The 27983-nt window shown below is 30.2% G+C and overlaps 1 protein-coding gene across 3 annotated transcripts; it reads left to right on the forward strand.

The window, feature by feature from the left end:
• The first annotated feature begins 1158 nt into the window (after positions 1 to 1158).
• LOC141461796 (uncharacterized) lies at positions 1159 to 27830 on the forward strand. 3 transcript variants are annotated; one of them, XM_074143133.1, is made up of 32 exons: positions 1159 to 1349; positions 1461 to 1605; positions 5776 to 5846; positions 6437 to 6587; positions 6748 to 6794; positions 7790 to 7943; positions 8104 to 8150; positions 9102 to 9261; positions 9405 to 9451; positions 10404 to 10560; positions 10704 to 10750; positions 11705 to 11861; positions 12005 to 12051; positions 13023 to 13179; positions 13323 to 13369; positions 14340 to 14493; positions 14637 to 14683; positions 15653 to 15806; positions 15950 to 15996; positions 16967 to 17120; positions 17264 to 17310; positions 18266 to 18419; positions 18580 to 18626; positions 19600 to 19753; positions 21443 to 21489; positions 22489 to 22639; positions 23907 to 23953; positions 24359 to 24506; positions 25560 to 25627; positions 25918 to 26017; positions 26944 to 26999; positions 27149 to 27466. In XM_074143133.1, the coding sequence occupies exons 2-32, from the start codon at positions 1468 to 1470 to the stop codon at positions 27264 to 27266; spliced, it is 3120 nt and encodes a 1039-aa protein (XP_073999234.1). In that variant the 5' UTR covers positions 1159 to 1349; positions 1461 to 1467; the 3' UTR covers positions 27267 to 27466. The 3 variants fall into 3 exon arrangements, with proteins under 3 accessions (XP_073999234.1, XP_073999236.1, XP_073999235.1); XM_074143135.1 differs by lacking the exon at positions 1159 to 1349 and adding an exon at positions 6278 to 6354 and having other exon boundaries at positions 1537 to 1605; positions 7780 to 7943; positions 27149 to 27830; XM_074143134.1 differs by lacking the exon at positions 1159 to 1349 and adding an exon at positions 6278 to 6354 and having other exon boundaries at positions 1537 to 1605; positions 27149 to 27468.
• The last annotated feature ends 153 nt before the right edge of the window (positions 27831 to 27983 follow it).

Below are 27983 nucleotides of genomic sequence, written 5' to 3' on the forward strand. Positions count from 1 at the left end.
CTGTATTAAATAGCAATGTTTTAATACTACTTTTTATTGAAATATAGAAGGTTAAATTTTAAAGGTTTTGCACATACTAGTTCAAATTTCAAACCTCCCTTATTACAGCAACGATTCTAATGAATTCTTTACTGAATTGTAGGTTTTGCACATACTAGTTCAAATTTCAAACCTCTATATCTCCCTTATTATTACAACTATTCTAATGAATTCTTTACCAAATTATAGAGAAAAGTTTGCTCTATAACTGGATTGAATAGCAATGTCTTAATACTACTATTTATTGAAATACAGAAGGTTAAATTTTAGAGGTTTGGCACATACTAGTTCAAATTTCAAACCTCTGTATCTCCCTTATTATTGCAACGATTCTAATGAATTCTTTACCAAATTGTAGAGAAATGTTTGCTCTATAGCTCGTATAAATAGCAATTTTTCAGTCAAACTAGTTATTGAGATATAGAAGGTTAAATTTTAGAGGTTTTGCATATCGTTCAAATTTCAAAATGAAGTACTGAAATTACAGTTCCATTTTGCTATTCACGTACAAATACCTTCCTATTTTATTAGATACATTTTCACAAGAAAATTGTTTTTAGGGGACGGCAACTCTATTGCAGTTTTCGTTTTTTATTAGGCAGGCAATAGAACTTAAAATTATTCTATCGATGAAGTGCACAACTTTGTAGCTACATAAAATATTTCACTAAGTGATCATTCAACCCCATTTGGTTATCTTCATTGCAGGTGAACTACGGCCTGTAATAAACATTCTAAAAAATTGCTACAGTCATTTAAAATTAATCAAAATTGTTGCAATAATTATTGGAAAACGAAACAATTCTCAAAAATGAAATTTCAATTAGTAATAGGTTAAATGATAGAAATAAAGAATTACCTCGGGGGCCATTCTATGTAGAGATAGAGCAAAGAAATTTCAAAATTTGAGACAAGAATAAAATGTAAAAAGACTTGCTGTAAAAAATTAATTATTTTATTAAATTAATAAATTTAGTAATTAGTAATTTATCACATCATTAACCTAAACCTACTGTACAACAATAATATTAATCGATCATCATTAAAAATCGTTTAGACTCATCATTCATAACAATCTAAATTTAAAAAAAAAAAAAATCATTTTGTGCTATATACAGCTGGTAAATAACGCAGACATTTCTTGTATCATCTAGAATTCTATACGAAATTACATAAAATTGTGCCAAAAATTATGTTCTTTGGATTTAATATAAAATAATGCTTTATATTTTTATAAATTATTTATTCCTATAGCAACCGTAGAAACCTTTAGTATCATTTTAAAATTTTTGAGAATCAACTTTTTGAAGGTAAATAGTTAAGTATAAATATTTTATTTTGTTTTTGACATTGTTGCTTTGCTGTTCAAACTTGTTCTACTTTATTCATTTCATTAATGTCAGCATTTTCTGGTTGCCTAGAAAAATCATGGATAAAAACAGCGATGGGCCAAGCAAGTCATCCAGTATATGTAGTAATGAATCGCCAGATGAAGAAGACAACACTAAGAATTCTAATACTACTGGATCTCAATTCATACAGGCAATGGAAGAAAATACTGGACTGGTAAACGCATTGTAGTGTATTTACAATTTATTTTAGAGTATTGACTGTGAAGAAAACTACAACATTTGAGAATTTTGTATATTCCCTCTTTAAAACTTAGCTTAAAAGCCTTTCCACTTCAAATATGTATTCAAATTGAAACACTTTGATTTCACAAGAATAATTGAACTATTGCTTATTCCACATGTTAATAACATTTGTACACCAGACATGCAACTTTACAGAATAGACAGAGGCTTATAGGTACGCTAATGATATCGAACCAGTTCAACTTTCAGTTTTTTGAAATGGATTTATAATCTGCCAAGAATCTGTCCTAACTATCTTGTCCGTCTCGAGTGTGGGGTTAAACCTTTAAAAGTAAATATTATTAAAGCTATGCTAAAGTTGTTTATAAAAATTCTGAATATGCCTTCCTATAGACTACCCCTAATTCTCCTTAACTTACTTTACAAAATTGATTTCAAAGGCGGCAATCTTACCTATAACTGGGTTTCTCAGTTAAAACACGAGTTACAATCTATTGGCTACCCAGACAAGTCTTTATCTAGAGATCCAATTTATCTTAAAATCGAATTAAAAAATATAATCTCCAGATTAACCAATAACTATTTAAGTAAAGATATTGAATCAGTATTTAATTCTAAATATAATTGTGTGTATAGAAATCTAAGCACTCTAGGATTTAAAATTTAACTGTAACATTAAAAAAAATAAGAATAATAATTCAATTACGTTTGGCCAATTTAGCAAAATTTATTTTATATTTTAACAACAGTAAATTTGAATTTGATAGCAACAATATTTGTATAATTTGTAGTATGATGAAGCCCGACTCTTTAATGCATTTTTTGTTTGAATGTCCAACATTGAATTCTTTTAGAACCATTCTCCCAGGAAGTAATGATACTGAAAGATCTTTTCATGATTACTACCAACAGTTATTAACAATTACTTCAGTCAATAATATTGATCAAATATTTAATTTTGTATGTAAGGCAATAAATAAGATGCAGAAGTTTTATTTTAAATGATTGGTAGTTTAATTATTACTTATAAATATTTTTAAATATTAAATTCTTTTAGTTTTACGATGCATTCTTATTTTTTTAAGTTTGAATTATATATTTATGTCTGAAGTTCAGTTTAATATTTAAGTTTATTCAAAGTTCTATTCTGTTTGTTACCTTTGATGGATATCTTTTCATTATTATTATTATTTTTAATTTCTCTTGTTTGTATAACTTAGCACGAACTTTTGTTTTATTAAAATTATTATATATTAATAAATGTTAATCGGGCCAACTCCTTGTTTAAAGTACAGTGTGCTATAAAACAATAAATAAATACAGAATAGACTTTTAAAGGTTTGGAATTTTCTAAAAAATGGCAATTTCGATTATTGTAGAAATACTTAACTATTACATTCATTGGAAAGTATAAAAATAAACATTTAATTGGATTCACATGTTTAGGAAATCTATGACTTTGATGTCAAATGTTTAGGTGCATGGGCGTCCAAAACTTCAAGGCGTTAATAAAAACTTTGTATTCCTTGTTCCCAGCAGATATCAGCCGATAGGATATTTAATTATTTTAGATACCCTAATATTTATTTATTAGATATATTTAAAGTTGTTCAAATCAAGGAACTAAAAAGAAATCTGTCTAAAAGATACAAAAATCTCTAATAAAAACTTACAGTTAAAAAAAGTTAAGTATAAGGGTTGATTAAACGACGAAAGATACACAAATCAGCGAGTACCTAACATTTCATTCATACTTCAGCTCGAAAGTTAAGCCATTTAAAAACATTTGAAAAAGCTCAAGTGTTATATTCAAATTTAAATAATATAATTTAAGTGATTTTACTGCATTAAATTTTCATTAATATTGTTTAGAATTTATTAGTTACACACCCTTATGCTGGCCAAAATATTTGGGCAAATTTTAACAAATGACCCCCTACTATGTGGCCTAATATTGGAATGATTATGTTTAACTGTTACCATGTCAACCGCAAAATTTAATTAAACAAATGTAAAACATTTTTTACTGGCACTGTTTACAATGTATATATCAATATGGCGGATTCTATTACCACAATTATTAACAATCACTCCAATCTTGATCATTTTATTTCATTTGGGGGGGGGCTTCGCCTCCACACCTTTGATTTTTTCCCCCACAAACCACTCGCCTACGTTTCGTTTTAAAATAGGGAACTTCGCCCCTATACCCGTTTGAGAAACTAACAACAATTAATTTTATTGAAATCCGCAAAGCGAAACTTGGGGTTGAAGCATATATTTTAAAAATAGTTATTCTAACTGTAACAAAACGACTTTAGAGCCATCTCTTGAGAGAAGATAGAATCCTCTAGTTTACTAGGAAGCCACTAGAAGAGCTAGTGAATAAAGTCTGAAACGATCTAGAATGATGTGGAACATCCTACTTTTAGTAAAGCAACGTTTTTTTTTGCCTAGCATATACTGTAAGCTTCTAACGGTTCCAGAACATTTTATGACTGTATAAAAAACGAGTAGTCTTGATTGTAAACTTTGAAGTTATAAGTTTATAAAAGTGAACTGTAGTGAATTGATTCAGTAAATATTATTTATTGCGTAATATGATATCTGTGAAAAAAAAATTAGTAAAAAAAAATTAAACTTTCGTTTTTCATAGAAATACAATAATTACCTATAATGAATTGGCCAATCACATTGAAGAGTGGAAGTGTAAAAAGTAGATTGGTTGGAGAGCCAATCAGAAGCGAGAATAGTTTATTAATCCACACCTACTCACCACACCCACTTGGCCCGTAATAAAATGGATGATTGCATTTTTCATTTTTCTACTTTTTATTTCTTTGACAAACGAAATACTTAACCCATAATATTTAAATTACGAAATTTTTCGCTACTGAAGAATACAAGAACACAAATTAAACATAGCTAATTATAAATAAATAACCACTTGTAACAGTAATTTCTAGATTATAATTAATTATAATCTCTTTGAGTATTTGTAAAGAAGTTTTATAATCAAATAATTAGTTTAGTTCAAACAAGCGCCTACTCAAAAAATATGCTTTTTTTTTATCTAATTATGTATTACATATTGTAAAGTTTTTGTCCTTTTACTATTTAAAAACTTTACTTACACAACTAATGACTGCCACCAGTTATTAATATGTGGGTTTGATAAATAATAAAACTCGCTAAACTTATAAGTAGTGATTTGATTTATTAGCACATTAACATTTACTAGCAACTACCGCTATTCATTACAGTTACCATTTACAACAGTCACAACACTTTACTGTTACTTACTCACTACGTAACACCACAAAACTGTTCCACGACTGACTACTGGTCCGCACTACACTGAATTGCACAAGTCTCAGCTGCGCAAACAAAGCTCTATTCACTAACTGACTAACCGCCTAACTGGCTAACTCTGAAGCACTCCGCAACACTGACTCTCTCGAAATGTGTCTCTCCAAACTCACAGCAACTCTGTCTGCCGCACTCCAACTGCGATTCCCCCACTCCAACTGAGACTGCCCCACTTTAACTCCGTCTGTCTCACTCCCACGTGCCACTCATTGGCTGGGAAAACACATACTGCCTCCACCCCAACTGGGGCCGCCCCATTGGCTTGCTTTTACACAGTGGTGGACCGTTATAGCCTTCGATCACTAAACTCCCTAAACAATCTATCCCTTTCTTCTCCGGCTCAGGTAAAGCCCGGTCTTTTTGTTTACACAATGGTGGACCGTTATAGACTTCGGTCAGCCAACTCCCAGAACAATCTAGGCCCTTCTTCTCTGGCTCAGGTCAACTTCGTTACAATATATATAACATTGTAGGAATGCTAATATTCAGCTAGTTCAGGGTGACGGGTTCATGGATTTTATCAATTTAGCTACATTTCGAGGATAAAAATTTAGCACCCAGTTTCTTTCAAAATAAAATTAATTTTGACAACAGAAAGGACTAAAACAATCCCTCTTGCCAATTTTCGGACCAATCCTTTTCTTTGTACGAATCAATAAAAGCAATTAAACATCACTCTAATTTAGCCCCATTTGACGCTTAACGAACCCTTAATACTTAACTTCTTAAATTGTAAGTACTTCCTAATATCTCGTTTCATTTTTTATTCTAGGCAAACTGCGAAGTATTACAAGATAAAGACAATAATCTGGATGTGAAACCCCCGCAGTTTAGCAGATCATCGTAAGTTATCCTCAACATTCACCTTAAAATGAGAATATGTATTAATTTATTAGCAAGGACGAGTTTAGAAGTACAATCCGATACGCATATTGCGGATTTCTATTTTAGGTAGATATTTTTTACTAAACCTGGAAGCCAAATGTTTCAATGAACAAGGTTATTATCATGTTGTGCTATTAAGAGAAAGCGATTATTGGTCTCCGTGTGACTTGAGCCCAAACCATATTGCTGCCTATTATGAATAGAGCGGGTATACTTTTAAAGAACTTATCCTGCTCATTACAGAAGATAATATTCATTGCTTCCATTAATCGCAACTATCGATTCTTTTAACGCTTCCATTAAATCAAAATTTTGTCATTTTGTTTTTATATTATTCCACACATTAAAAAATATAATTTTAATTTATTATTTATTAATTATTACCATAGATACTTCAAAAAGATTTGCATTTCTTTAAAAAGTATGTAAATTTTGAGAAGCTACATTTCGAGGATAAAATTTTGAGGTGCGCATTATTGAATCTTTTACATTGGTTACAGCTTTGGTATTAGAACTACTGGTGCCTTATTAATTTCCACTTTTTTCAGGACCCAACTCCAAATAAACAGTGACTGTGCCGGACCAAGCACGTCATATAATAGAAATAATATTGGGTCACCAAAAGAACCTATACCGTCTACATCAAAATATGGTTACAACCTACCAATGGAAGAAGATGATCTGCTAAACGCAATAATGGCAAGTACAATTTATTTGAGAATATCAAAAAATGTTTCATACCAACACATTTCAATTATAAATAGATTGTTGCTTTTATCAATTCACTATGCCTAATTAAGCGTATTGTTTTAACTTTTTTCGTGAAATACTTACTAATGTGTCCTTTCGTTTTTTCTAGACGAATTACGATGTATCAAGAAATCATAGAAGGACTCGAAGGCCATTGTAAGATATCCTTAACTTTCACCTTAAAATAAGAATATGAATTATTTTATTTGCATGCATCATATTGCCATTGTTATTTTTTAAAATGTATCATTAAAACATTTTCCTCCGAATAATAGAGGTTTTTACCTGTATAGTCTTATCATTTGTCTATTTTTCTTATTAGTATTTTTCAAAAAAAGACTTATTAGAAAGTAAGTCAACAAACAGCGTTTAATGCTTGGAAATTTTGCAAACTATGTTTAATCAATCACATGTATCCCAGTTAACGTGTACTCCCACGAGATTTCTTTTTGTCATAATGATAAAATGAAATAGATAAAGACTAACTTAGGTGGCAGTCTTCAAACCTTCATATTTTCATACAATAGTGATAGTAGTACGTTTACGTGAGCAGAGATAAAATCTAGAAAAAATGCCTAAAGAGGTAATTTACTTTATGTAAATCCTAGAATCATTCACATATTTCCTTTTTCTGGGACCAAATATGCCGTGAGGCAAGTTACGATTGTGTTTCAGCCACCTTTCTAATCAAAATTTGATGATACTCTCTAGAGCTTTCATCAAGCATGACGTAAGAGTCATCGGCCGATAACATTTAGAATTCGTTATACTTTTATTTGGCTTCAGTACAGATCAATATTTTTTTATAAGTCAGAAAGATTGATGTGGAGTCATAATACATATAGTGTAGTGTGTAAAATACGCGTGTTCGAATACAACGTTGTGTAAAAATTTTAATGGTTTCAATAAAGAACTTTAAAATATTAAAAAATTTTAACAAACCAACATTTATATTTCTATTTATATAGATTACCATAGATGCTTCAGATAGATTTAAATTTTGGTAGGAAGTATATAAAGTTTGAGGAGCTACATTTTCTTTAAGGTTAAAAGCCTTAAGGTACATATTATTGGTTTTTTGATATTAGTTCCTCCTATTTTATTAGAACTAGGGCTGCCTTATTCAATTCATTAATTTCAGATTTTTACAGTCCACCGCTTAAGATAGACAGTGATTGTGCCGGGCCGAGCACGTCATATAATAAAGTTAACACAGCGTCTTCAGAAGAACCTTTACCGTCTACCTCGAAGTGTGAGATCAACCCGCCAATGGATGATGATGATGAACTATTAAGCGAAATACTGGTATGTACAATTTATTTTAAAATATCAACAAATGTTTCATACCAACACATTTCAATTATAAATAGATTGTTCCTTTTATCAATTCACTATGCCTGATTATGCGTATTGTTTTAACTTTTTTCGTAAAATACTTACTAATGTCTCCTTTCGTTTTTTCTAGACGAATTACGATGTATCAAGAAATCGTAGAAGGACTCGAAGGCCATTGTAAGATATCCTTAACTTTAACCTTAAAATGAGAATATGAATTATTTTATTTGCATGTATCATATTGCCATTGTTATTTATTTTTATTTATTTATATCTTTAAGATATCTTCCTGCAGTTGATGGATATCTGTAGGCCGTATGTTTTTATCATTTAATTATTTTATTCATTAGAATGTGAGTCAAGAAACACCTTTAAAGTTGGCAATTTTGGAAACTATTTTTAATCAATCACATGTATCCCAGTTAACGTGTACTCCCACGAGATTTCTTCTTTGTCATAAAGATAAAATGAAATAGATAATGACTAACTTAGGTGGCAGTCTTAGAGCCTTCATATTTTCATACAATAGTGATAGTACGTTTACGTGGGCAGAGATAAAATCTAGAAAAAATGTCTAAAGAGGTAATTTACTTTATGTAAATCCTAGAATCATTCTCATATTTCTTTTTTCTGGGACCAAATATGCTGTGAGGCAATTTACGATGGTGGTCCAGTCATCTTTCTAATCAAAATTTCATGATTCTCTCTAAAGTTTTCATCAAGCATGACGTAACAGCGATCTGCCGATAACATTTAGAATTCTAAATGTTTTTATTCGGCATCCATTCAGTTTAATATTTTTTTGTAAGTAGATTAGATTGATATAGAATAATAATACATATAGTTTAGCGTGTAAAATACGCGTGTTTGATTACAACTTTGTGCAAAAATTTCAATTTGTTCAATGAAGAACTGTGGAAAATTAAAAATTGTTAACAAGCGAACATTTATATTTTTATTTATATAGATTACCGTAGACGCTTCACTTAGATTTAAATTTTTCAGGAAATATATATAGTTTGAGGAGCTTCATTTTTTAAAGCTATAAGGTACATATTGAATTTTTTACATTGGGTTCTGCTTTGGTATTAGAACTACTGGTGCCTTATTCATTTCCACTTTTTTCAGGCCGCAACTTAAAATTGACAGTGATAGTGCCGGGCCGAGCACGTCATATAATAAAGTTAACACAGCGTCTTCAGAAGAACCTTTACCGTCAACCTCAAAGTGTGAGTTCAACCCGCCAATGGATGATGATGATGATGATGAACTATTAAGCGAAATACTGGTATGTACAATTTATTTTAAAATATCAACAAATTTCAATTATAAATAGATTATTGCTTTTATCAATTCACTATTCCTGATTAAGCGTATTGTTTTAACTTTTTTCGTGATATACTTACTAATGTCTCCTTTCGTTTATTCCAGGCGAATTACGAAGTATCAAGAAATCGTAGATGGACTCGAAGGCCATTGTAAGATATCCTTAACTTTCACCTTAATATGAAAATATGAATTATTTTATTTGCATGTATCATATTGCTATTGTTATTTATTTTTATATATTTATAACTTTAAGATATCTTCCTGCAGTTGATGGATATCTATAAGCCGTATTTTTTTATCATTTAATTATTTTATTCATTAGAATGTAAGTCAACAAACACCTTTAAAGTTGTAATTTTGAAAACTATTTTTAATCAATCACATGTATCTCAGTTAACGTGTACTCCCACGAGATTTCTTCTTTGTCATAATGAAAAAATGAAATAGATAAAGACTAACTTAGGTGGCAGTCGTCGAGCCTTCATATTTTCATACAATAGTGATAGTAGTACGTTTACGTGGGCAGAGATAAAACCTAGAAATATGTCTATAGAGGTAATTTACTTTATGTAAATCCTAGAATCATTCTCATATTTCCTTTTTCTGGGACCAAATATGCTGTGAGGCAATTTACGATGGTGGTCCAGCCATCTTTCTAATCAAAATTTAATGATTCTCTCTAGAGTTTTCATCAAGCATGACGTAACAGCGATCTGCCGATAACATTTAGAATTCTAAATGTTTTTATTCGGCTTCAATTCAGTTTAATATTTTTTTATAAGTAGATTAGATTGATATAGAATAATAATACATATAGTTTAGCGTGTAAAATACGCGTGTTTGATTACAACTTTGTGTAAAAATTTCAATTTGTTCAATGAAGAACTGTGGAAGATTAAAAATTTTTAACAAAGGAACATTTATATTTTTATTTATATAGATTACCGTAGACGCTTCACTTAGATTTAAATTTTTCAGGAAATATATATAGTTTGAGGAGCTTCATTTTTTAAAGCTATAAGGTACATATTGAATTTTTTACATTGGGTTCTGCTTTGGTATTAGAACTACTGGTGCCTTATTCATTTCCACTTTTTTCAGGCCGCAACTTAAAATTGACAGTGATAGTGCCGGGCCGAGCACGTCATATAATAAAGTTAACACAGCGTCTTCAGAAGAACCTTTACCGTCAACCTCAAAGTGTGAGTTCAAGCCGCCAATGGATGATGATGATGATGAACTATTAAGCGAAATACTGGTATGTACAATTTATTTTAAAATATCATCAAATTTCAATTATAAATAGATTATTGCTTTTATCAATTCACTATTCCTGATTAAGCGTATTGTTTTAACTTTTTTCGTGATATACTTACTAATGTCTCCTTTCGTTTATTCTAGGCGAATTACGAAGTATCAAGAAATCGTAGATGGACTCGAAGGCCATTGTAAGATATCCTTAACTTTCACCTTAATATGAGAATATGAATTATTTTATTTGCATGTATCATATTGCTATTGTTATTTATTTTTATATATTTATAACTTTAAGATATCTTCCTGCGGTTGATGGATATCTATAAGCCGTATTTTTTTATCATTTAATTATTTTATTCATTAGAATGTAAGTCAACAAACACCTTTAAAGTTGGTAATTTTGGAAACTATTTTTAATCAATCACATGTATCCCAGTTAACGTGTACTCCCACGAGATTTCTTCTTTGTCATAATTAAAAAATGAAATAGATAAAGACTAATTTAGGTTGCAGTCTTCGAGCCTTCATATTTTCATACAATAGTGATAGTAGTACTTTTACGTGGGCAGAGATAAAACCTAGAAAAAATGTCTAAAGAGGTAATTTACTTTATGTAAATCCTAGAATCATTCTCATATTTCCTTTTTCTGGAACCAAATATGCTGTGAGGCAATTTACGATGGTGGTCCAGCCATCTTTCTAATCAAAATTTAATGATTCTCTCTAGAGTTTTCATCAAGCATGACGTAACAGCGATCTGCCGATAACATTTAGAATTCTAAATGTTTTTATTCGGCTTCAATTCAGTTTAATATTTTTTTATAAGTAGATTAGATTGATATAGAATAATAATACATATAGTTTAGCGTGTAAAATACGCGTGTTTGATTACAACTTTGTGTAAAAATTTCAATTTGTTCAATGAAGAACTGTGGAAGATTAAAAATTTTTAACAAACGAACATTTATATTTTTATTTATATAGATTACCGTAGACGCTTCACTTAGATTTAAATTTTTCAGGAAATATATATAGTTTGAGGAGCTTCATTTTTTAAAGCTATAAGGTACATATTGAATTTTTTACATTGGGTTCTGCTTTGGTATTAGAACTACTGGTGCCTTATTCATTTCCACTTTTTTCAGGCCGCAACTTAAAATTGACAGTGATAGTGCCGGGCCGAGCACGTCATATAATAAAGTTAACACAGCGTCTTCAGAAGAACCTTTACCGTCAACCTCAAAGTGTGAGTTCAACCCGCCAATGGATGATGATGATGATGAACTATTAAGCGAAATACTGGTATGTACAATTTATTTTAAAATATCAACAAATTTCAATTATAAATAGATTATTGCTTTTATCAATTCACTATGCATGATTAAGCGTATTGTTTTAACTTTTTTCGTGATATACTTACTAATGTCTCCTTTCGTTTATTCTAGGCGAATTACGAAGTATCAAGAAATCGTAGAAGGACTCGAAGGCCATTGTAAGATATCCTTAACTTTCACCTTAATATGAGAATATTAATTATTTTATTTGTATGTATCATATTGCTATTGTTATTTATTTTTATATATTTATAACTTTAAGATATCTTCCTGCGGTTGATGGATATCTATAAGCCGTATTTTTTTATCATTTAATTATTTTATTCATTAGAATGTAAGTCAACAAACACCTTTAAAGTTGGTAATTTTGGAAACTATTTTTAATCAATCACATGTATCCCAGTTAACGTGTACTCCCACGAGATTTCTTCTTTGTCATAATTAAAAAATGAAATAGATAAAGACTAATTTAGGTTGCAGTCTTCGAGCCTTCATATTTTCATACAATAGTGATAGTAGTACGTTTACGTGGGCAGAGATAAAACCTAGAAAAAATGTCTAAAGAGGTAATTTACTTTATGTAAATCCTAGAATCATTCTCATATTTCCTTTTTCTGGGACCAAATATGCTGTGAGGCAATTTACGATGGTGGTCCAGCCATCTTTCTAATCAAAATTTAATGATTCTCTCTAGAGTTTTCATCAAGCATGACGTAACAGCGATCTGCCGATAACATTTAGAATTCTAAATGTTTTTATTCGGCATCCATTCAGTTTAATATTTTTTTGTAAGTAGATTAGATTGATATAGAATAATAATACATATAGTTTACCGTGTAAAATACGCGTTTTATTACAAAATACGTGTTTGATTACAACTTTGTGTAAAAATTTCAATTTGTTCAATGAAGAACTGTGGAAGATTAAAAATTTTTAACAAACGAACATTTATATTTTTATTTATATAGATTACCGTAGACGCTTCACTTAGATTTAAATTTTTCAGGAAATATATATAGTTTGAGGAGCTTCATTTTTTAAAGCTATAAGGTACATATTGAATTTTTTACATTGGGTTCTGCTTTGGTATTAGAACTACTGGTGCCTTATTCATTTCCACTTTTTTCAGGCCGCAACTTAAAATTGACAGTGATAGTGCCGGGCCGAGCACGTCATATAATAAAGTTAACACAGCGTCTTCAGAAGAACCTTTACCGTCAACCTCAAAGTGTGAGTTCAACCCGCCAATGGATGATGATGATGATGAACTATTAAGCGAAATACTGGTATGTACAATTTATTTTAAAATATCAACAAATTTCAATTATAAATAGATTATTGCTTTTATCAATTCACTATGCATGATTAAGCGTATTGTTTTAACTTTTTTCGTGATATACTTACTAATGTCTCCTTTCGTTTATTCTAGGCGAATTACGAAGTATCAAGAAATCGTAGAAGGACTCGAAGGCCATTGTAAGATATCCTTAACTTTCACCTTAATATGAGAATATTAATTATTTTATTTGTATGTATCATATTGCTATTGTTATTTATTTTTATATATTTATAACTTTAAGATATCTTCCTGCGGTTGATGGATATCTATAAGCCGTATTTTTTTATCATTTAATTATTTTATTCATTAGAATGTAAGTCAACAAACACCTTTAAAGTTGGTAATTTTGGAAACTATTTTTAATCAATCACATGTATCCCAGTTAACGTGTACTCCCACGAGATTTCTTCTTTGTCATAATTAAAAAATGAAATAGATAAAGACTAATTTAGGTGGCAGTCGTCGAGCCTTCATATTTTCATACAATAGTGATAGTAGTACGTTTACGTGGGCAGTGATAAAATCTAGAATAAATGCCTAAAGAGGTAATTTTTTTTATGTAAATCCTAGAATCATTCTCATATTTCCTTTTTCTGGGACCAAATATGCTGTGAGGCAATTTACGATGGTGGTCCAGCCATCTTTCTAATCAAAATTTAATGATTCTCTCTAGAGTTTTCATCAAGCATGACGTAACAGCGATCTGCCGATAACATTTAGAATTCTAAATGTTTTTATTCGGCATCCATTCAGTTTAATATTTTTTTGTAAGTAGATTAGATTGATAAAGAATAATAATACATATAGTTTACCGTGTAAAATACGCGTTTTATTACAAAATACGTGTTTGATTACAACTTTGTGTAAAAATTTCAATTTGTTCAATGATGAACTGTGGAAGATTCAAAATTTTTAACAGACGAACATTTATATTTTTATTTATATAGATTACCGTAGACGCTTCACTTAGATTTAAATTTTTCAGGAAATATATATAGTTTGAGGAGCTACATTTTTAAAGCTATAAGGTACATATTGAATTTTTTACATTGGGTTCTGCTTTGGTATTAGAACTACTGGTGCCTTATTCATTTCCTTTTTTTTCAGGCCGCAACTTAAAATTGACAGTGATAGTGCCGGGCCGAGCACGTCATATAATAAAGTTAACACAGCGTCTTCAGAAGAACCTTTACCGTCAACCTCAAAGTGTGAGTTCAACCCGCCAATGGATGATGATGATGAACTATTAAGCGAAATACTGGTATGTACAATTTATTTTAAAATATCAACAAATTTCAATTATAAATAGATTATTGCTTTTATCAATTCACTATTCCTGATTAAGCGTATTGTTTTAACTTTTTTCGTGAAATACTTACTAATGTCTCCTTTCGTTTTTTCTAGGCGAATTACGAAGTATCAAGAAATCGTAGAAAGACTCGAAGGCCATTGTAAGATATCCTTAACTTTCACCTTAATATGAGAATATGAATTATTTTATTTGCATGTATCATATTGCTATTGTTATTTTTTTTTATATATTTATAACTTTAAGATATCTTCCTGCGGTTGATGGATATCTATAAGCCGTATTTTTTTATCATTTAATTATTTTATTCATTAGAATGTAAGTCAACAAACACCTTTAAAGTTGTAATTTTGAAAACTATTTTTAATCAATCACATGTATCTCAGTTAACGTGTACTCCCACGAGATTTCTTCTTTGTCATAATGAAAAAATGAAATAGATAAAGACTAACTTAGGTGGCAGTCGTCGAGCCTTCATATTTTCATACAATAGTGATAGTAGTACGTTTACGTGGGCAGTGATAAAATCTAGAATAAATGCCTAAAGAGGTAATTTTTTTTATGTAAATCCTTGAATCATTCTCATATTTCCTTTTTCTGGGACCAAATATGCTGTGAGGCAATTTACGATGGTGGTCCAGCCATCTTTCTAATCAAAATTTAATGATTCTCTCTAGAGTTTTCATCAAGCATGACGTAACAGCGATCTGCCGATAACATTTAGAATTCTAAATGTTTTTATTCGGCATCCATTCAGTTTAATATTTTTTTGTAAGTAGATTAGATTGATAAAGAATAATAATACATATAGTTTACCGTGTAAAATACGCGTTTTATTACAAAATACGTGTTTGATTACAACTTTGTGTAAAAATTTCAATTTGTTCAATGATGAACTGTGGAAGATTCAAAATTTTTAACAGACGAACATTTATATTTTTATTTATATAGATTACCGTAGACGCTTCACTTAGATTTAAATTTTTCAGGAAATATATATAGTTTGAGGAGCTACATTTTTAAAGCTATAAGGTACATATTGAATTTTTTACATTGGGTTCTGCTTTGGTATTAGAACTACTGGTGCCTTATTCATTTCCTTTTTTTTCAGGCCGCAACTTAAAATTGACAGTGATAGTGCCGGGCCGAGCACGTCATATAATAAAGTTAACACAGCGTCTTCAGAAGAACCTTTACCGTCAACCTCAAAGTGTGAGTTCAACCCGCCAATGGATGATGATGATGAACTATTAAGCGAAATACTGGTATGTACAATTTATTTTAAAATATCAACAAATTTCAATTATAAATAGATTATTGCTTTTATCAATTCACTATTCCTGATTAAGCGTATTGTTTTAACTTTTTTCGTGAAATACTTACTAATGTCTCCTTTCGTTTTTTCTAGGCGAATTACGAAGTATCAAGAAATCGTAGAAAGACTCGAAGGCCATTGTAAGATATCCTTAACTTTCACCTTAATATGAGAATATGAATTATTTTATTTGCATGTATCATATTGCTATTGTTATTTTTTTTTATATATTTATAACTTTAAGATATCTTCCTGCGGTTGATGGATATCTATAAGCCGTATTTTTTTATCATTTAATTATTTTATTCATTAGAATGTAAGTCAACAAACACCTTTAAAGTTGTAATTTTGAAAACTATTTTTAATCAATCACATGTATCTCAGTTAACGTGTACTCCCACGAGATTTCTTCTTTGTCATAATGAAAAAATGAAATAGATAAAGACTAACTTAGGTGGCAGTCTTCGAGCCTTCATATTTTCATACAATAGTGATAGTAGTACGTTTACGTGGGCAGAGATAAAATCTAGAATAAATGCCTAAAGAGGTAATTTTTTTTATGTAAATGCTAAAATCATTCTCATATTTCCTTTTTCTGGGACCAAATATGCTGTGAGGCAATTTACGATGGTGGTCCAGCCATCTTTCTAATCAAAATTTAATGATTCTCTCTAGAGTTTTCATCAAGCATGACGTAACAGCGATCTGCCGATAACATTTAGAATTCTAAATGTTTTTATTCGGCATCCATTCAGTTTAATATTTTTTTGTAAGTAGATTAGATTGATAAAGAATAATAATACATATAGTTTACCGTGTAAAATACGCGTTTTATTACAAAATACGTGTTTGATTACAACTTTGTGTAAAAATTTCAATTTGTTCAATGATGAACTGTGGAAGATTCAAAATTTTTAACAGACGAACATTTATATTTTTATTTATATAGATTACCGTAGACGCTTCACTTAGATTTAAATTTTTCAGGAAATATATATAGTTTGAGGAGCTTCATTTTTTAAAGCTATAAGGTACATATTGAATTTTTTACATTGGGTTCTGCTTTGGTATTAGAACTACTGGTGCCTTATTCATTTCCTTTTTTTTCAGGCCGCAACTTAAAATTGACAGTGATAGTGCCGGGCCGAGCACGTCATATAATAAAGTTAACACAGCGTCTTCAGAAGAACCTTTACCGTCAACCTCAAAGTGTGAGTTCAACCCGCCAATGGATGATGATGATGAACTATTAAGCGAAATACTGGTATGTACAATTTATTTTAAAATATCAACAAATTTCAATTATAAATAGATGATTGCTTTTATCAATTCACTATGCCTGATTAAGCGTATTGTTTTAACTTTTTTCGTGAAATACTTACTAATGTCTCCTTTCGTTTTTTCTAGGCGAATTACGAAGTATCAAGAAATCGTAGAAGGACTCGAAGGCCATTGTAAGATATCCTTAACTTTCACCTTAATATGAGAATATGAATTATTTTATTTGCATGTATCATATTACTATTGTTATTTATTTTTATATATTTATAACTTTAAGATATCTTCCTGCGGTTGATGCATATCTATAAGCCGTATTTTTTTTATCATTTAATTATTTTATTCATTAGAATGTAAGTCAACAAACACCTTTAAAGTTGGTAATTTTGGAAACTATTTTTAATCAATCACATGTATCCCAGTTAACGTGTGCTCCCACGAGATTTCTTCTTTGGCATAATTAAAAAATGAAATAGATAAAGACTAACTTAGGTGGCAGTCTTCGAGCCTTCATATTTTCATACAATAGTGATAGTAGTACGTTTACGTGGGCAGAGATAAAACCTAGAAAAAATGTCTAAAGATGTAATTTACTTTATGTAAATCCTAGAATCATTCTCATATTTCCTTTTTCTGGGACCAAATATGCTGTGAGGCAATTTACGATGGGGGTCCAGCCATCTTTCTAATCAAAATTTAATGATTCTCTCTAGAGTTTTCATCAAGCATGACGTAACAGCGATCTGCCGATAACATTTAGAATTCTAAATGTTTTTATTAGGCATCCATTCAGTTTAATATTTTTTTGTAAGTAGATTAGATTGATATGGAATAATAATACATATAGTTTAGCGTGTAAAATACGCGGGTTTGATTACAACTTTGTGTAAAAATTTCAATTTGTTCAATGAAGAACTGTGGAAGATTCAAAATTTTTGACAGACAAACATTTATATTTTTATTTATATAGATTACCGTAGACGGTTCACTTAGATTTAAATTTTTCAGGAAATATATATAGTTTGAGGAGCTACATTTTTTAAAGCTATAAGGTACATATTGAATTTTTTACATTGGGTTCTGCTTTGGTATTAGAACTACTGGTGCCTTATTCATTTCCTTTTTTTTCAGGCCGCAACTTAAAATTGACAGTGATAGTGCCGGGCCGAGCACGTCATATAATAAAGTTAACACAGCGTCTTCAGAAGAACCTTTACCGTCTACCTCGAAGTGTGAAATCAACCCGCCAATGGATGATGACGATGAACTATTAAGCGAAATACTGGTATGTACAATTTATTTTAAAATATCAACAAATGTTTCATACCAACACATTTCAATTATAAATAGATTGTTGCTTTTATCTATTCACTATGCCTGATTATGCGTATTGTTTTAACTTTTTTCGTGAAATACTTACTAATGTCTCCTTTCGTTTTTTCTAGGCGAATTACGAAGTATCAAGAAATCGTAGAAGGACTCGAAGGCCATTGTAAGATATCCTTAACTTTTACCTTAAAATGAGAATATGAATTATTTTATTTGCATGTATCATATGGCCATTGTTATTTATTTTTATTTATTTATATCTTTAAGATATCTTCCTGCAGTTGATGGATATCTGTAGGCCGTATTTTTTTATCATTTAATTATTTTATTCATTAGAATGTAAGTCAACAAACACCTTTAAAGTTGGTAATTTTGGAAACTATTTTTAATCAATCACATGTATCCCAGTTAACGTGTACTCCCACGAGATTTCTTCTTTGTCATAAAGATAAAATGAAATAGATAATGACTAACTTAGGTGGCAGTCTTAGAGCCTTCATATTTTCATACAATAGTGATAGTGGTACGTTTACGTGGGCAGAGATAAAATCTAAAAAATGCCTAACGAGGTAATTTACTTTTAAGTAAATCCTAGAATCATTCACAGATTTTCTTTTTCTGGGACCAAATATGCTGTGAGGCAATTTACGATGGTGTTCCAGCCATCTTTCTAATCAAAATTTAATGATTCTCTCTAGAGTTTTCATCAAGCATGATTTAAGAGCGATCGGCCGAAAAATTTAGAATTCTGTATGCTTATATTCGGCTTCTATTCAGTTTAATATTTTTTTGTAAGTAGATTAGATTGATATAGAATAATAACACATGTAGTATAGCGTGTAAAATACGCGTGTTTGATTACAACTTTGTGTAAAAATTTCAATTGGTTCAATGAAGAACTGTGGAAGATTAAAAATTTTTAACAAACGAACATTTATATTTCGATTTAATAGATTACCGTAGATGCTTTAGATAGATTTAAATTTTGGTAGGAATTATATAAAGTTTGAGGAGCTACATTTTCTTTAAGATAAAATGCCTTAAGGTACATATTATTGGTTTTTTGATATTAGTTTCTCCTATTTTATTAGAACTAGGGCTGCCTTATTCAATTCATTAATCTCAGCTTTTTACAGTTCACAACTTAAAATAGAAAGTGATTGTGCCGGGCCGAGCACGTCTTATAATAAAGGTAACACTGGGTCTCTCGTAGAGCCTATACCGTCTACTTCAAAATGTGACTTTATCCCGCCAGTTGAAGAAGATGATGAACTGATAAGCGATATACTGGTATGTCCAATTTATCTTAGAATATTAACAAAAGTTTCATACAATCACATTTGAGAATTTTGAGCATTCTCCTTTTAAAATTGTAAAATCGCTTAAATGATATCATAATGAACTATTAATAAAATAGTGGGTACTTCTGATTTGTTTACCTTTTGGCGTTTAATCAACCCTTATAATTACCTTTTTGAACTGTAAGATTTTTGTAAGGAGATAATATAAATCATTTAAGAAAACTGGTTCACGGGACGATAATTTTAAATGAATGCATTACTTCCATTTAGAGTAAGAACAGGACGTCTCTTTAACGTTCCGTAAAGGAGCCCTAACCCTTTCACCCTCCTAATTTTATCAAAATCGAGCTAAGATTAATAGAGTTCTTTGTAATAATAATTTCGAACGGGGGGGGGCTTTCATACATGTGGCTAACTCATCTTCCATTCGATGTACAGCGTCGAGACTTCGAAAAGGCCCATCTACATAAAATTCCGAAGCGAATGTCACCTCATTAATGAAAATCGGTCAGCGCATTTAGGCGCTTCGTTGTTTACAAAAAAGGTAACAACAAAAGGAACAATTTTTGAAAATACCGTCTTTGCTCATTTTCAGCAACTTTGGGAAAAAATTACACTTATAAAGGGGGATTTGCCGTATATTATAAAGAAAATTTGGGAATTTTATCTTTTATAGAAAAAGAGAACTGTCAAAATTGAGTGTTTTTCAATGTTACGCTTCTACGTGCTCATTTTGATGATCAACCCTTATACAACTGCCATACTGAACAGTTTTAATATAGCTTAAAAGCCTTTCCTTTTCAAGTACGTATGAATATATTGAAGACCGAACCGCTTAGTTTTGAAAAAAAAATGAACTTTAGATTTTACAATAGAAAAAAATAAAAATACTCCCTCCTCGACCATCCCAAACAATGCACCTTAAAAAAAAGCTTTTTTTTCAAGTAGAGAAAAACATCCAAAAATGGTCTGTAATCATGCTCCCATGGGTATCGATTATCATAAAAATCATATAGGTAGTGATTTATAGATTTCGAATAATATATAGTGCATTATATTAATCGTCTACTAGAGCTTAATTCCACAGATCTGTTTAGCTGTTCTTAAAACCAAAATAAAACCTCCATAAACTTTTTATATAGCATTGTTATAAAAACTCGAAGCGAGATAGTTAACTGTGCTGTAAACTGATAATCACGTTTGTATTTTTCCGCACTAACCTCTGGTCTTCCTTCTTTTTCATAAGGGTACAAAAGGAATGGTTTTAGCTTTTAAATCCAAACACTCTTGGATTTACATTCTGGGAAAGCATCTCACAGCTTCGCCACTATGTCGTATTAGAAGGTAGAAACTTCGCCTTTACTTTCGACGTCAACAAGCGAGAAGAGGCATACTATCAATGAATGTTGTCCATTTTCTTACTAGAAATATTTCAAAACATTTTATTCGAGCCATTAACACTAGTATAATGCAACAATTATAGCAGTAGTATAAAGAATGCTTTAATTATTCGATACAGGTTTAGGTCATACTTTTACAAACATTAAAAGCATGAATGCGTCTCCTTCAATTATAAATAAATTATTGCTTTTTATCAATTCACTAAGCCTTATAATGTATAATAAGTTTTACCTTTGTTCATGTAGTAATTACTAATGTCTCCTTTCATTATTTCTAGGCCAACTACGCACTATCCAGAAATCTTAGGCAGACTCGACGACCATCGTAAGTTATCCTTAACTTCCCCTCTTAAAATTAGAATATGAATTATTTTATTTGCATGTATCATAATGCCACATTTATTTTAATATATGTATCATTAAATCATCTTCCTCCGAATAATAGATGTTTTTAGCTGTATAATCTTATCATTTGTCTATTTTTCTTATTAGTATTTTTCAAAAAGAGACTTAATAGAAAGTAAGTCAACAAACAGCGTTTAATGCTTGGAAATTTTGGAAACTATGTTTAATCAATCACATGTATCCCAGTTAACGTGTACTCCCACGAGATTTCTTCTTTGTCTTAAAGAAAAATTTAAGTAGATAAAGACTAATTTAGGTGGTAGGCTTAGAGCCTTCATATTTTCATACAATAGTGATAGTGGTACGTTTATGTGGGCAGAGATAAAATCTAGAAAAAATGCCTAAAGAGGTAACTTACTTTATGTAAATCTTAGAATCATTCACAGATTTACTTTTTCTGGTACCAAATAGGCTGTGAGGCAACTTACGATTGTGTTTCAGCCACCTTTCTAATCAAAATCTGATCATTCTCTCTAGAGCTTTCATCAAGCACGACGTAAGAGCGATCTGCCGATAACATTTAGAATTCTGTACGCTTTTATTTGGCTTCAGTACAGTTTAATAATTTTTTTGTATGTCGGAAATATTAATATGGAATCGTAATATACGAGTATTTAGTATAGCGTGTAAAATATGCATATTCGAATACAAAGTCGTGTAAAAATTTCAAAGCTATCAGTGAAAAACTTAAAAAATTTGAACAAACTAACATTTACAATATATTTTTATTTGTATAGATTACCATAGACAATTTAAGTAGATTTGAATTTTTTTTTTAAAGAAATATTTAAATTTTGGAGAGCTACATTTGCAGGTTAAAAGCCTTAAGGTACAAATTATTGGTGTTCAAAATTAGTTCCTGTTTTTTTATTAGAACTAGGGCTGCCTTATTCAATTAATTAATTTCAGCTTTTTACAGTTCACAACTTAAAATAGGCAGTGATTATGCCGGGCCGAGCACGTCATATAATACAGGAAAAATTGGGTCTCCAGAACCTATACCGTCTACGTCAAAATTTGAATTTGAACCGCCGATGGAACAAGATGTTGAGCTCTTAACCGATATACTGGTATGTACAATTTATCTGGGAGTATTGAGTGTAAACATAAGTTTCATGCAAACACATTTGAGAATTTTGTGCATTCTTTCTTTAAAACTGTTCGGTATGACAGATGTATATTATATTAAGAGGTTGATCTTCAAAAAGAGCATGAAAAAGTGTAACGTTTAAAAACACCCAACTCTGACAATTTCTTTCTCTGTTCTTGTTATAGATAAAAATCCCACATTTTCATTAACGTATAGAGCAATTACCCCTTTATAACTGCTATTTTTTCCAACAACTCAGATCAAATAGATTTCGAAAAAAAGATTGTCGAAAAAGAGCAAAAACGACATTTTCATAAAATATTTTTGTTCTTCTTGATAGTTTTACCTATTTGGAAACAACATAGCGCCTAAACGCGCTGACTGATTTTCATGAATAAGGTGTCATTCGATTTAGAATTTTATGTAGACGTTCTTTTAAGGGTCCCGACGCTGTACTTTAAATGGGAAAGGAGTTACCCTTACCCTCATGCTTTGTAAGGACCTCCAAATTTATTATTACTAATTACTCTGTAAATTTTAGCTCGATTGTGTGGTAATTTTACAGGATTTAAGCTTTAAATTTTGAGGGTTAGCGCTCCCCCACGTAACAGTAAAGCGACTATCTATTCTTACACTTACTAAAGGGAAGTTATGCAATCATATAAAATTATCGTCCCGTAAATCTATTTTCTTGAATAAATAATATAGCTTAAAAGCCGTTCTATTTGAAATATGTATGAAAGTATTGTACACCAAACCTTTTAGTTTTGAAAAATATGAACGTTAGTTTTTGCAATAGAAAAAAATAAAAATACGCCCTATTGGTGCTAACGACCAACCCAGACGATGCGCCTTAAAAAACGCTTATTTTTTGGGGGGAAGCATCTCACAGCTTCGCCACTATGTCGTATTTAGGAGCTAGAAACTTTGCAGTTACTTTCTACGTCAACTGGCGTGAGGAGACACACTATCAATGGATGTTGTAAATTTTCTACTAGAAATATTTTAAAACATTTTATTCGAGCCACTAACACAAGTATAATGCAACAATTATAGCAGTAGTATAAAGAATATTTTAATTATTCGATACAAATTTAGGTCATACATTTACAAACATTAAAAGCATGAGTGTCTCTCTTTCAATTACAAATAGATTGTTCGTTTTTATCAATGCATTAAGCCTGATTAAATATAACTAGTTTTTACTTTTTTCATGAAGTACTAATGTCTCCTTTCATTATTTCTAGACCAACTACGTACTATCCAGAAATCGTAGGAATACTCAGAGACCATTGTAAGTTAACTTTCCCTTTTAAAATTAGAATATGAATTATTTTATTTGCATATATCATAATGCCGTTGCTATTTTAATATATGTATCATTAAAACATTTTCCTCCTAATAATAGATGTTTTTAGCTGTAAAATCTTATCATTTGTCTATTTTTCTTATTAGTATTTTTCAAAAAATGACTTATTAGAAAGTAAGTCAACAAACAGCATACAATGCTTAGAAAATTTAAAAACTATTTTTAATCAAACACGTTTATCCCAGTTAACGTGTACTCCCACGAGATTTCTTCTTTGTCATAAAGAAAAAATGAAATAGATACAAATTATTGGTGTTCAACATTAGTTCCTATTTTTTTATTAGAACTAGGGCACCCTTATTCAATTCATTAATTTCAGCTTTTTTTCAGATCACAAGTCAAAATAGACAGTGATTGTGCCGGACCGAGTACGTCATTTAATAAAAGTAACTTTGGGTCATTAGAAGAACCTATACCGTCAACATCAAAATGTGAAAAACCACCTATTAAAGATGCCAAAGAATTGAACGATATCCTAGTATGTACAATTTATTAGAGAGTATTGTGTATGAACAAAAATTTCATCCGAACACATTAGAGAATATTGTAGATTCCCTCTTTATAACATATAGCTTAAAAACCTCTTTGTTTCAAATAAGTTTTCAAAATGAAGGGAAAACCCTTTGATTTAAAGAAAAAAATGAATGTTCTTTTCTACAATTAAAACATTGTAATAATAATAATAATGATAACTGCTTTTTTTTTTACAAAAATAAACTATTCTTTAATCTATGTGTTAAGAAAATCTTTTATTTTGATATGCAAATTTACAGAATAGACTTTCAAAGGTTTGATATTTTCTGAGAAACCGCATTTTCGATTATTTAAAAGTTTGAATGATAATTCAAGAAATACTTGAATACTATTACATGCATTGGAAAGTATAAAAATAAACAATAAATTGGATTCACATGTTTAGGAAATGTATGACTGATGTCAAATGTTGAGCTGCATGGGCCAAAGTTGGGTGTTTTTTCAATGTTACGCTTTTTCGTGCCGATCAACCCTTAAAGAACTGTCCTACCAGTTGTTCTGTAAACTGTCCTGTTTTAATTAACACTGTATTTCCCCCATGCAATAATCACTGGTATTCCTTTTTTTTTTCATGAAGGTTTATAGAGAGGAATGGTTTTTAGAAGCCAAGCGCTCAAGTACTTACATTTTTGGGAAGGTGCACCTCTCAGCTTCACCTACATTACGTAGTTAGAAAATAAAAACTTTGCCATTGCTTTCAACGTCGTTAGGAGACAAACTATCAAGGAATATTGTACATTTTCTACTGGATATATGGCAAATGATTTTATTCAAGCCATTCACGCTGGTATAATGTAACAATTGTAGCAACAGTATAAACAATAATTTGATATTTGGTCGTATTTTTACAAAAATTAAAAGCTTGCATGAATCTCCTTCAATTATAAATAGATTGTTACTTTTTACCAATTTGCTTAGATTGGTAAAATATTTTCATCTTTTGCATACTCATTAATCTTCTTGCTAATGTCTTGTTTCTTTCTTTGTTTTTTTCTAGGGAAGCATCAAAGTATTGGAAAATAAAGACCGAAATCTAGAGAAACCTCTAAAGTGTAAAGGACCATTGTAAGTTACACTTCATCTTTCAGTTTTTATAAAGAAAAATAAACGTATAAATTACTTTATTTGCATGTACCATCCAACATAGAAGTTTGAATTGCGCCAAGAAAAGAGAGGTATTAGAAATGGCGACGAAATTTACTTCTGTAAAAAGACTCGGTTTGATACATGTTCAGCACTCATCATTTGGTGCTATATTATCAAAATTAGCATTAATTGACAAGTTTTTATAAATCAATAAAATTGCAATTTCCCCCCCCCCCCCGCATCTCATTAATGCAGCATTTGGTTTACAGTTATAACTTGTGGAAGTACAAAGATGTAGAAGAAACGTCTGACAAGCCTACCACGTATTCAAATAGGCTACTCTTTCCTTACCCGACTAAAGATACAAAGGTATGTTCAATTTTTAGAAAAGATGGTTGTCTAATAAATTCACTAGTCGGCTAGCTACTTCATCAGACAGGTATCCAGGGCAATGCTTCTCAATGGTATTGCGTGAAAAGAATGGTAGAAATAATTACAATATATAGTTCACTTGTATAAAATTTTTATGTTATTCCAAAAAACATTAAAAGTGAAAATTATGGAATGATTGAGTACAGTATTGGTTACCTACCTGACTTTAATTTTATGACTTGGTTATCATTTGAATAAATATCGCTTTCTATCTAAGCTTATGCCTATTCTTTTTTTTCTTTTCGTGATGAATGAATAGAATAGGAGAAGATAAATCATGTTCATAAGCATTTCTAAACTATGTAGAATCGCATAAAGTGCTGTAGGTCTAACTAGTTGACAGACGAGTCTTTACCCCATTTTTCGAACCACGGATTACTATCAAAATATTTTTAAAAAAAGATTACATGGGAATATTAAAAAAGAAGAAAAATTGACTTTTGCTATTAAATAGGTATGATAATGTATGATTGCACTTGAAACTCGAAAACTTACTGCAAGCAGCATTACTGAACATTCCAGCAATTACTGCAGAAATATTGAGCACTGTTTTATATTACATTTATTTTTGTTTGATTAAAAGTATAGATAACCCTTTAAACATTATTATGGTAATTAAAAAAAAACTTATTGATTTATGTGTCTTGCAATAATGCAATGCAACTTGCATCATTGATTTATTTCCATCCTATTTACTCTACAATACTCCAATAAATAGAACTTTAACATTCGGTATATCAAAGTTTTGAAAGGTAAATATCTCGTTATCTATGTTCTGCAATACCTATAAACTGAGAACCTCTGCTCTAAGGAATTTAGTAATTAAATTGTTATTTCTAAAAATCTTATTTTGAATTTTACAGAATATATATAGCCGAGTGAAACGACACAATATCGCCTATAAACGTATTACAAAAAAGTGAGTAACATTTCCTTGAGTATTGACTAATTATAGCGCTGTTACTGATTGCGGTTCTCTTAGAATGACCGCTGTCCAGAGTTTGTTTCTCGCTAACTGTTCGGTCTCATATTAAAATTTAATTTTTTTTTTAAAATTTTGCTTTTCAGAGATACTACAAATAATGAAGACATGCTCCCTGATGAGCTCGAAGAGATGTTGATTGGACAGTATCAATGGGTTCAAGAACAGTCCAGGGAATTGAAAATCAGAGATGATGACGATTAATCATAAAATTAATGAAGATTTCAAAAAAAAAAAAAAAAAATAATAAAAACCTTTTCTAAATTTATTTAAATTCTTTCACAAGTTTTACACAAATTTTCAAAAGTTATGTTTTTTGTATTGAATTGTTTCAAAAATTTTTTTTTTTCCAAAATTATAAAATAAATGTTCGATTTGCTAAATTAATTTTTTTGTTTGTTTGTTTACTTATAATCATAATTCATTTTTAACGTAAAATGTATGTAATGGATGAGACAATAACTTTTTCGTACATCCTCAATTTAAAAATATCGACTCCTTTAATTTAATAATAGCAACTTTAATTTAACTTGCTTTTCTCAAAGAATTTATTATTTATCTTACTGTTGAAAATTTGAACGCAATCGTACCGTCATAAGCGACATATCTCTAAGGGACATTCAAATTTATTCTTGTGACAATTTATACAGATAGTAAGGTATTTAGGAAGAAAAATAATATTTACTTACATTGTCATCTTCTCTTTCAGTAGTGCCTTAATCAAATTTTTCTGGTAATGTTTTCTAAATAAAAGTTTAAATCTACAAAAATGCAATTACTTTTTAGTTACCCTTAATTTAATGCTGTACAAGTTATAGGATCTGTACCACTTCATGATTAGTGGTAGTTCAAAGTTATATGTACCATATAGCTACGTTCTTTGTCACTGTCACGGAGGACATAAACATTTGACCCCGCAAG

Source organism: Rhodnius prolixus, unplaced genomic scaffold (assembly GCF_049639745.1).
Source record: "Rhodnius prolixus isolate KJV_2025 unplaced genomic scaffold, Rpr scaffold_12, whole genome shotgun sequence".
Taxonomy (NCBI): domain Eukaryota; kingdom Metazoa; phylum Arthropoda; class Insecta; order Hemiptera; family Reduviidae; genus Rhodnius; species Rhodnius prolixus.